General features: G+C 38.5%; 2 protein-coding genes across 13 annotated transcripts; one reads left to right on the top strand and one right to left on the bottom strand.

Annotated features, from left to right (window-relative positions):
* Positions 1 to 2,040: 2,040 nt before the first annotated feature.
* LOC112284590 (putative protein phosphatase 2C 79) lies at positions 2,041 to 6,362 on the top strand. 12 transcript variants are annotated; one of them, XM_073535334.1, is made up of 4 exons: positions 2,711 to 2,852; positions 4,029 to 4,243; positions 4,582 to 4,759; positions 4,977 to 6,362. In XM_073535334.1, exon 4 carries the CDS (start codon positions 5,041 to 5,043, stop codon positions 6,154 to 6,156), a length of 1,116 nt encoding a protein of 371 aa, XP_073391435.1. In that variant the 5' UTR covers positions 2,711 to 2,852; positions 4,029 to 4,243; positions 4,582 to 4,759; positions 4,977 to 5,040; the 3' UTR covers positions 6,157 to 6,362. The 12 variants fall into 12 exon arrangements, with proteins under 12 accessions (XP_090107828.1, XP_090107829.1, XP_024380275.1 ...); XM_073535333.1 differs by having other exon boundaries at positions 4,665 to 4,859; XM_090251704.1 differs by having other exon boundaries at positions 4,665 to 4,759; positions 4,945 to 6,362.
* An 803-nt stretch (positions 6,363 to 7,165) lies between these two features.
* On the bottom strand, positions 7,166 to 9,039 carry LOC112284593 (uncharacterized). Its single transcript, XM_024524510.3, has 2 exons — positions 7,843 to 9,039; positions 7,166 to 7,713 (listed from the first exon to the last, which is right to left on the bottom strand). The coding sequence occupies exons 1-2, from the start codon at positions 8,179 to 8,181 to the stop codon at positions 7,441 to 7,443; spliced, it is 612 nt and encodes a 203-aa protein (XP_024380278.1). The 5' UTR covers positions 8,182 to 9,039; the 3' UTR covers positions 7,166 to 7,440.
* Between the last annotated feature and the right edge of the window lie 2,526 nt (positions 9,040 to 11,565).

An 11,565-nucleotide genomic window follows, 5' to 3' on the forward strand; every position in this document is an offset into this window, starting at 1 on the left:
AGAAAATTACACAAGAAATTTTTTGTATAATTTTTGAAATGTGTAATTATTGTTATGTATTACAATACTCAAAATAGTAATATGTGTTCTACTGTTAAGTAATGATCATTCCAAATAGAAGGAAGGAATTTTTTTAATTGCAACTTCTTAAGTAAATTACAATCGAAGGAATATCAATTTTTAAAGGAAAGTTGAATAGGGTCTAGTAAGACAAAGAGATTTGTGTTAAAAGACCTCATTTTATTCAATTTTGGTAGTGTTTGGTTGTATAATTCTAAAAAAGTTTTAAAATTTAAAGTTATTTTTTGTACTATTACAGCCAAACCAAAAAATAAAGATCAAATAGACAATAAAAAAAACAAAACTTAATCAAAAGTGTGAATGAGATTTTTTTTAAAAGCAATGATTCAAAAAACATGAAATTTCACAATTAAGTAAATTATGGATAGTACATAATGGGTTTTTGTTTTGTTCCAATTTTTTTTGTTTACTTATAATAAATTATAAAATATCTAGAATTATCAAATACATGTGTAAGGAAGGAAAATAAAATAATAATATTCTACAAAAATAATATTTTCTGTTAAGCGTTTCACAACAGGAAAGAAAACATCTTTTTAAATTATCTTGTAGATTTAATTCATCATCATTATATTCTATGATAAAGAATTATTTTATAATTAAGGGATATACATATAATAGAATATATTTTAAAAATATATCTTATTAAAAATTTATAAAATCATATCCGTATGCTATAAAGGAGACTCATTTAACAAGCTAAATAATTGTTGTGCTCAAAAAGGAATTTATCAGGCAGTAAAATTTGTCATCATGAATGGACTATAATATCAGAAGATCTTTGAAAATATTGGAAAATCTGATTAATTATTGGCTGAATTTGTGTCTATAATTTTTGCAAACTCTTTCAAAGTATTTTGCCATAGTCTTTGTCAAAATTTTCAATTAAATTTCATATATTTGTTGGCAGATATTTCAAAAAGACATAAATAAAATAAAAGAAATGAGCCAATCATGTATCAATTGGAATTCAACTAATTAGAGAATTTAAGGATAGACACCAATTTTTAAAATATAAAATAGACATATTTTTTTTTTCTCTCTCTCTCTCTCTCTCTATATATATATATATATATACATATATAAAAATAGTATTCTTTAGTCTTACTTATGAATTCTTAGTATGTTTAGAATCATTCTTAAATATCAAAACTACATAAATAACATTATAAACCAAATTCCAATTATATTAGTCCTTTATTGCAAGACCATGTTCTTTTGTTAACATTTTATTTTATTTGATTTATTCATTTATTTATTTGTTTATCTCTTATCCATGTTGATGTAGCTCTAAGCTTCTAATTGAAGTATATCATTCAATTATATTATATTTATGTATTATTCTTTAATAAGAAGAACAGCTTTTATTTTTTGATGTGAATTTAAGCTTGTAATTAAATCATATATCCATCTAAGTATATGTATTAAACTAAAAGTCCAAATTAAGAAATTTATGCCAAAGATTAAAAAATTGGAAAAAAAATCAGATGATACAGGCCAGCCCTCCTATTGGTTAAGATTTTACTCGTACCTTATCAATCAAAATATTAACCATAATCCACAATAACTATCTGTGCACAAGACAAATGAACAGAAACAAAAAAGAATTATGTATTGAAATTTACTTAAACAGTTTCTACATCCAACAACAGAAAAAATAATTCTATCAACACATTTGAAATCCAATGACACGAAGATAATTTCACAACAGTGTCAACAAGCGAAGCTCAACCAGCACTGATGGAAATAACCCTAATAATCATAATATTAATAGTAGTAGTAATAATATGAACACGGCTTCGAAACATTTGTCGGCCTCGTGTGTTCCGCACTTTCCACCTACCTTCATCCATCTACCAAGGATGAACAGAAGGCACCCATCGAATGGATGAATGAAGTGCCGTAGCGGAGAGAGACAGACCGCGTAGGGGCGGGGAAACGCTGATCGAGGGAAAATTTTGTTCCGACGTTCGATCGTCGACTCGTCTCGCAGGAGATCCGCGACCAAATTTAGTGGGACGGAGGACGGGGATCGAATTTGCAGAGAGAGGAATCGATTGATTATATTGTAGAAATACGAAGCAAGGGAGAGGAAGCAGCGGAATCATCGTGGAGGCAGCATCATCCCGTCACGTCCGCGTCACTCCAGCTTCGTCGCTTCCCGTTGCCCACTCCCCAAGTAACAGGCAGCCACCAGTCCATTGATCCATCTTAACATTGACCATCATCTTCACTTCGTGATCTGCGATCTTCCTTCGAGCACCTGCGAACACCGCATCGTCATCAACCGATCGATCTCTTCTTCTTCTTCTTCGTCCCCCCCCGCCCACCCACCTGTTTTGTCATTTACCACGGTTGTTTGTCTGTTACCGCGGCGAAGTTATCAGGTATTTATTTTTTTATCGAAGGAACGTTTCTTGTGCAAGCTCCCTCCTGTCCGAGCTGGTGCGCGCTTTCACGAGTATTTTAGGGTTCGTTACGATTCCTGGGGTTCGGTGGTTTGCGTACTGTAGAGAACTCGGGTCTTAGTCCCTTGGAGAGCAAGAGAGAGGGGAAGGGGACGCGAATAAGGTCCATTGAGGGTTGTTTTGGTGGTGGTGGTGGTGGAGCGGAGCATGCCTGCGGTTCATGTGAGGATGCGTTGCGGCTCTTCTTGGTGCGATTGAGCGCGGAAAGGCCGCGCCTTCGACATCGTCGTCTTCGTCATTATAGCGATTTCAGCTACTTTCAGCGATGCCTGCGTCGGTGCTGGATAGCAGGATGTTGTGATGGTGAGGTTATCCGCGGGGTAGTGGGGTATGTGATGTCTTGGGCTGGGGTGTATTGATGGATTATGGCGTCGTGTCGGTGTACGTAATTGGATTGTGCATGGCATTTCGCTGTTGAGTTCGGGGTTTTGGGGTTAGGTTTTCGATATTGCGTGGTAGATTGGCATTAAGAAGCTATTGGCACTTTGATAGTTAGAATTTTGGATGCGCTTGCATATCGTCGGGGATCAGTTTCGGGGGACTTTGGGAGTGGGTATGGATTGGTATGGGACTTGTAGGTGTGGGCTAAGCTAGTTATTTGCGGAATGTCCTGTTTCCGCGTCGTTGGGGCGTGTTGTGGGTAAATTTAATCTCTTTTGTTTAGGGTTTCTGGTTGTCTGCTGGAACGGAATAGGGTTTGTGGGTCTGAACAAGTGCTGAGATTGGGGTTGTGTGGTTGCTGCGTTGCCCAGATCATTGTTGTAGCAAGTAAAGGAAACCAACACAACAGGTTGATGGCTTGTGGATTCGAAGGTTGTGAAGCCGTAGCGGGCTGTAGTTCCAGCAAAGATGTGGTTGAGTATTGTGTTATTTCTTAGAAGTTGTTGCCGATGAGCGATCCAGCCCTCTGGTGTCTGTCAATGGCACCCGATCTGGTAGGACTTGAGCTGGAGTTTAATGGTGCGGGATTTCCGTCGAAGCAAGCTGATGGATGTAGGAAGAAGATGTGACTGACTACTAGGGTTCTGTTTCGGTTTCTGCTTGCTGAGTGATGGTTTGATTTGATCATAATTATCATGAATATCATTAAGAGTTTTTCTTAATTTAGTTTTGTATGAATTTTTGATTTTTTTAATGTGGATTTCCTCGACGTGCGTCCGGTTCGTAGATTAGGGTAGCAGAAGACTTTAAGGTTTGCTTCGGAGTTCATCACACTGGAAGCAATTCCTGATTTGCTTTCTTGCCCCTCAATTTTATGATACCAAGTTGTATCAGGCAGGAGGTATTGGTCACTGCCCACTAGAAAGCGATTCACACCTTTAGAGCTTGCGGCGTATGGACTTCAGAAGGTCTGTCTGAGGCTATTTTGGGGTCTATTCTTTGTGTTACGGTGGCTAAGAAATGGGAAACCACATTATAGAGGGTTTCCGAGTTTACATGGATATTTTTCTTACGTTTTCTTCACTTGGTCTGTCACAGGCTGACCATCATGCAGTGGCATATGACGACACTGAAAGTATGCCTATGCGGATGGTTATTTGCAAAATTGTTGCTCTGCAGGCAAGGGTAATGGAAACGGGACAAGATGGCATACAACCTCTTATGCAACCTTGACTTGTTGCCATTGCGTGCCTATACGACAACAATCCGGCCAAACAAATAGCGAGCTTTGCTTGCGCCTTTAGAATTTCTCTGTAAGTTCTTGGTTTAGAATCTGACATCAATTAGAGCCTGTTAAGTCAATTCGATGCACGATGATAAGTCTAGTGTGTGACCTATCGTGTTAAATCGAAGGAAAGCTAGATGCTTCTAACACCAATCGTTTGGAAATACATCTTGGGTCTTACTTTGGGATCGTTTCAAAGTAGGTGGAACTTAATAATATTGGAATGATATCATCAGCTTCTCAGGTGTCTCTGTTCATTCTGTGCTGAATATGCAGGCCATCTTTCTGTTTTTGGTCATTTCTTCTGTGAACGACGTCTGGATTGTGTCTTTTTATATCTGCGACATATTCTTGTTTTGGATGCAGGGATCTACACCGTGTTTCCAGTGAAATATAATTTGTGTCTATAGCTGAACCATCGCAATGCCATGTTTTAAACAATGTTACAGGTTTTTGTGCTGCTGGTGCGGTACTGAAGTTATAAGCAGTCTTATTCGTGGCAAGAAGAGCGTTTTTCGCTATTGGACGCGTTCACAAGCTTCTGGTGAATACTATTGACGATTTGCGTTGTGGTGCAAGGCATATTCTTCGGACAGAGGACTGTTTGCGGAGCACAATTTTTCCTCTATGCTTGTACTCTTGAGGTAGACATTCATTAGAATCAGGGGTGTTTGTACATTTGTATTTGGGTCGTACCGTGACAAAGTGGAAGGAGATGCGAATGTGCAGCAAAAAGTGAATGTTTAGCGTCGAATGCACAGGAAGAAGCGAAGGGGGTATGGAGTGGAAGTATGAAGAAGCTGGGTAAGGAGGAGCATTCGAAGGATGGTGGAGTGGGTAATGAAGATGTTGATGGCATGTTGGCGTCCGGTGCAAAAGTACACGCACATTGGGGAGGAGAGCGGAGATAACCATGACCCACTGCTGTGGTACAAGGACCTGGTTGATCATGCCACAGGACAATTTTCTATTTCCTCTGTTCAGGCAAATGCAATCTTGGAGGACATGAGCCAAGTTGAAACCGGACCATTTGGAACATTTGTTGGAGTGTACGACGGTCATGGCGGTCCCGAGGCGTCTCGTTACGTCAATGATAGTCTCTACCGTCACTTGCAGAAGTTCGCTTCACAAGAGGGGGGAATGTCTGCCGAGGTTCTACGGCAAGCTTTCAAGCAGACGGAGGAGGGATTTTTGGAAATTGTGAAGGATTTATGGCTCACGAAGCCTCAGATTGCTGCCGTCGGTTCCTGTTGTCTGGTAGGGGTGGTTTGGGAGTCCAAGCTGTACGTCGCCAGCCTGGGTGATTCCAAGGCTGTGCTCGGAAGATACTCACGCCACCTTCAATCGGTAATTGCTACGGAGATATCTACTGAGCACAACGCCAGTGTCGAGATTGTCAGGCAGGACCTGCAGGCCGCGCATCCCGATGACCCGCGCATAGTGGTGCTGAAGCACGGAGTGTGGCGTGTGAAGGGGTTGATCCAAGTCTCCCGTTCCATCGGCGATGTTTATTTGAAGAAAGCCGAATTTAACCGTGAGCCTCTGATCGGCCGGTTTCGGCTGCCGGAGCCGCTTCAGAGGCCTGTGATGAGTGCCGAGCCGGACATCAAGGTATTTGACCTGTGCGCAGATGTGGAGTTTGTAATTTTCGCATCAGATGGGTTGTGGGAGCACTTGTCCAACCAGGAGGCCGTGGATATCGTCCATAATCACCCTCGCGCTGGTATCGCCAAGCGCCTCATCCGATTCGCTCTGCATGAAGCGGCCAAGAAGCGGGAGATGCGGTACTCGGATCTGAAGAAGATCGAGCGCGGCATCCGAAGACATTTTCATGACGACATCACAGTGGTGGTTGTTTTCTTAGATCATAATTTGCTTAGCAATGGTAGTAGTTTCTCGCATCACATTTCTGTGAAAGGTGGAGTTGACAAACCTTCCTAGAAGGGGTCGTAGAATCTTCATGATATGCTGCAGGCTTTGTCACACAAGACTCTCTTCTTCCTCACGGTGGGCTCCAGCACTTATTGCTCGTTTGTAACCAACTTCGTACCTCATTGTCCGTTGAACTGAAAAAAGACACTTGCAGGTTTTGTTTCTAATTTCATTCAAACCAATCCCATTTGAGTTGCGTGGCAACTTTAGCTCTATGCCTCATGTTTATCTCATCTCTTGGTATAACATCTTGTAAGTCGTACTCTAAAATCACAACCCACCAGACGCCATACTTTTGGTGTACCCCAAATATTTTTTAAATTCAATTCGTTCAACGTCGTCTAACCAGGTTGATTCGCATAGATTCTTCTAGAATGTTTTGACAGAACACTTGGCAAGCTCGTACTAGGTGTTCTGGATTGCTTTGACTGAACAGTTTGCTGGCTCATACCAGATGTATTCTAGTTGGAAGTCTTCTTGTGGATGGTCATCCACATGGTGACGTCTGGGTGGAGGATTTTGCGCTTGCATGTTGCCCCCCAATTTGAATTCGTACATGTTTATGAGCAGGGGAATAATTCTCCATACATATATATATATATATATATATATGTAAATTTCTTATTTATTTATATCGTTATTCATGAGAGGTATTGCAGCACAAGAGGTCTTGAGTCCCATTCATTAGTTCTCTTTCTCCATTGTGTACAAAATGTGCTTTTTGAGAGAATATCCTCACCCTAGATCACCACTTGTGGATGGTTAAGACTAACTTGGAAGCGAAAGGTTTTCACACGTGCTTGAACCTTTGAATTCGATGAATGTCCACCCACAAGACACCCACTCTAGGTAGACACTTCCAGGATATCCTTTCTTACCACCTAAGAATAAATAGTTCATCTTAGGTATTTACACGTTGGTTACAGCAAGACAAACTTCATGGAAATGAGCTACCCATTCAGACTGTGCTCAAGAATGTGATCAAAATTGTGATTCAATTCCAGACACGCTCCGTGTGATTGCTTAAAGAAACTGCATGAACTATTGATTGAGGTGAATCTGACATTTTGGATATGTACAAGCTAAGGTTTACACCCTATTTACGCCCTAATTAAGGGCTTAAATCCTAAGTCATGAGCAATCTATTGAATCGCAGCGCCGAATGCCACCCTAAACCCTGTCGTATGATTTGTATTTTAAGTAATGGCAACGGACTTCTGATACTCTTTTTTCCTGTGAATGCTTCTATATTTAGGAGGTTGATTGGCGCGTTGTTTCCTTCCACACGATAATTTACGGACTGCTCAAGGAATCTGGGGAGAAATTGAGAAAGGTCTGCAACCTTTGCGGCATGATCATGGATCCTTCGCAACGAAATCGGATGCCGAGCAGAAGAAGAAACACAACAGAAAGAATAACCAAAGCAACAACCGCCGTTATGATTAAGGTGGCGGAAACACCGGGCTTCTTCAAAATCTCGCACATAACAACATCCTTTGTTTTCAAATCGAATGTGCTCTTCAACGGTCCCAGAGTCTTCATGTCGTGGATCCGTCTAGCCAAGACCTAACAAACCATCCGGAATACTAATGCTTCAAAAATCTTCAAATCCGCAAAATGCAAAGAATTCGAATTGATGTCGACACCTACATCTACCAAGAAAAAGGGAGAGGTATGAGCGAATTTGAGAGGCACCTCCAAGCCTGAGAGTAGGTTTGAAATTCTGCTGCGAAGACTCCAATACACCGTAATCCTCTGCGTAAGTGGGATGAGGAGCACGACGGAGGCAAGGAACGACAAATAGAAGAAAACCCACCAGCTCTCGCACGTCAGGAGGTTAGTTTGCGCCACAGTAACGAGCAACACCCCCTCCACCACAACGAACACTCCGAGGAGATGACAAATTTCTTTCCTAACAAAGCTCGCCAACGCAGTTCCATGCTCAACTCGTCGCCCCAGCAAACTGTGTGATCTCCCCCAATCCTCATACGCAAGCTTCAGCTGCTGGTGGTCGCCGCTGTAAAGCTCCAGCATGTTCTACCTCTCCAATCTCACAGCTTCGGAGTTGTCCGGATGCTCCACATCAAACTCCGAATCTGAACAATCCTCAATTATCTCTCCATCGAATGGATCTGCACTCACCACCTCGCAATAATCTCTGCCCTTCCTCATCACTTGTACGCACATACATGCAGAATCCCAAACCCCTTCAAGCCATTCCCAACTCCCACTCCTTGCATTCCACGACTCCAAACCGACTCTGACAATTTCTCCGATGCTGTATTAAGTTCCAGAGCAGTCTTCGAAATCACTGCCGGTGGTAATCTTCACAGAAACGATGCAGACTCTCCCTTCGCCGTAACTCCATTGGAATCATTCAAATGCAATCCGCGAATCTTTACCGACTTCTCACACCGATGCGGCAAACGCAACAAGGCAATTTCACGGGGAAGATGAACAGGGAGGATCGACAGCTTTTTTACGCTGGTGTCAAATTCCCCAAAAGCCACATCCGTGAAAACACAACCAAGATGTTTCCTGTTAAAGTAAAAACCATAAAACCACCGCGCAACGCTTACCTACACTCGGCCAATCTCGGAGCCACAAAACAATCAAGGAAAGGCCACTATATATATATATATATATATATATATATACATGTCAGATCAAATCCGTCGACGACGATCGTTTGTGCGACATGTGGGGAAGCATTGTGCGGCTCTGTGCCTCCTCTGTCTCACCTAACCCAACCCTGGTTTGTTTTTTAATGCTTGTTGATGTCCACTTACCCAACAAAAACTGGCTAATCCAGTAGGTCACGAAGCGGTAGCAAACATGATCGGTAGTGTACCTAACTCAGGGGAGAAACTAGCGATGAACAAGTGCGGCGCAACGGAGCACAAGTCCCATTCAGGAAAGGCACCGGAAATGCGTTATGTCAGAATGGCTCACCGACACGGCTTCAGAGATGCGTGTGAGAATGTCAGAGCTCTTTCCTGGAAGCTCTCCTCCTCGGAATTGATGACCTACTGCCGGTAGCCGTGTCCACCACTGCGGTCATGGGATCCGGCGGAGCCTCGCCTTGTCGACACCAACTATCATCCATATGTTTATCATTCGTTGATATATGGATGTGTGTGTCTAGAAGGATGAATCTTAATTGAGGTTTAAACCATGTTACATAAGGGACATGTAAAAGTTTATCTTATGTTTTATTAATTTGTATCTTATTAGAATGTTTTTTTTTTTTTTTTTTTTTTTTTTTTTAAATATATATTTAAGTTGGAAAAGTTCACTCAATAGAAGAACATGAAATAAAATAGTTTTTTTTTTTTTTTTTTTTTTTTTTTTTTTTTCATTCATTCTTGAAAGAATACTTAAAAGATGGATGATGCACTAGTATTAAACTTCACATCTCTTTTTGAATTTGCATGACTCTTTTTAATTTTTTTTTATTACAAATAAGGTAGTATTGGCTAGATTATAGAATGATGAAATTATATTCTAATATCATGGTTACAAATAGAATCTTGTAATAATTCTTAAAGAAGAATATTTGTGATAATAGAAAATTAAAATCTTAATATATTGAATTGAAACTACTTATTTTGGAAAATTAATTAATAATAAATAAATAAATAAATAAATATTCAAAAAAAAAGAAGTTTTACATCATTATATCATATAAAATAATACTTTAATAAAATTTTATCCAAATTAGACTTTGTATACTAATAAATGCTTTATTTGAAAGTATTAGTGATTAGAATTAGTGAAGTAATATAATTCTTTTAAAATTTTATATCTTTAAATAAAAATTTTATTATAATTAATTATTTAAATTAAGAAATAATTATGATAATAGAATTTATAAATTTATTGAATAATAATAAATATATTTATATACATTAAGGTATAAATTAAAAATTATAAGATTTTTTTTTAAAATTCAAAATTGAAAATAAAAAAATTTAAAAAATTTAATTAAAGTCCCTTTATTCTTTTTTGAGTCAAGGCCAAACTTGCCCCAATATCTTTTAAAGTTGGCACCTGATCTAAGATCATCCAATAGCCATATTGTCTATCCATTAGAGTTTCTTTGTTTTATTGCAGCCTTGTTGTATATCTGAAACAACTTATACTTAAGACGCAATTCCAAGAGACTAACAACTCGCTCAAATATTCTTAACCAAGAATAGACTCTTAATTTGACTTAAATCCAAATTAGACTACTTAGATTGTTGTAACTTTATACTATGGCGATCTACAATGTTGACAACTTATATTTGAAAAATAAATTTTGGCGCAATCTATAGAGCACTTGAAACCTATTGTCATGGATATATACATCTATCTCAATAATTATTTATATGATTAGGTAGAAGTAGGTAAATATAGATTAATTTCATAAAGTCTTCTAAAAAAGCTTACTAGAAGCTTCATAGATGTGGTTTTGACTTTAGATGTGTATATAGGTTAAAAACTTAGCCAAGAAGTTAACCACCTATTGTTAGCTTGTAGAACAAGCTAATTATGTGACACATAGATAGATAACTTGCTTTGCAAGTTAAGACATGTGGCTAACAAAGTCAATACATGTTGGAGATCTTATAGAATATTGCTACGTAGCTCCTAGTTAGAGAGTATATATGGAAGCATGAGTAAAGCCTTTTTCACTCTTATCAATGTCTTTCTAGTCTTTAGTCTTGTTTTAAGACTTTCTAATCTTTTTGTTTTTGGCAATAGCCATTCTAGTTTAATATTATATCATCTTTAAGTGACTTTCTAGTTCTCGTTAGTGATATAAGAGTGTATTGAGGATTTTCTTTCTTTGAGATTCAGTCCTTGATAGTTTGACAAGAATGTTAACATACAATTTTTAGAAGTGAGTGGATTATCCCACTTCTATTGTTGTGTTTTAAAGGTTGTGGACTACCCACCTTTAAACAAATTTTTAAAATTTCTAACACTTATCTTTTCTTTAAAAAAATGTCGATTATCCCTCTTTGTGGAAATTTTTATTAGAGATTGTAGATGACTCTCATCTAATTTAACTTTTTTAATTTTTTTGAGTTTTTTATAGAAGAAAAGATTATGGATGCTACTCATAGCAAAAGTGAGAATTGATTTACAACTATTGTAGATCTTCATGAGCTTTTCAACACTCTAAAAGTAAAAATCTCACATATTTTTAATGTAAATCATGGAGATACTATGCCTATGCCTATGAAAGAAGTTCAGAGTCTATGACAAGAAGTTATGTACTTGAAGTAAGCAAGTAGATCAATGTCACAACCAAATCTAGGGATTTTTGCTTTTACAAGTTTAACGAGAATAAGGATTAATAAGCTTGAGAAGTTTGATGGAATAAAATCAAAATTTCAAGGATTTTTACAATAAGTCAAGTTCTATCTAAGG

Source organism: Physcomitrium patens, chromosome 7 (assembly GCF_059467195.1).
Source record: "Physcomitrium patens ecotype Gransden chromosome 7, ASM5946719v1, whole genome shotgun sequence".
Taxonomy (NCBI): Eukaryota; Viridiplantae; Streptophyta; class Bryopsida; order Funariales; family Funariaceae; genus Physcomitrium; species Physcomitrium patens.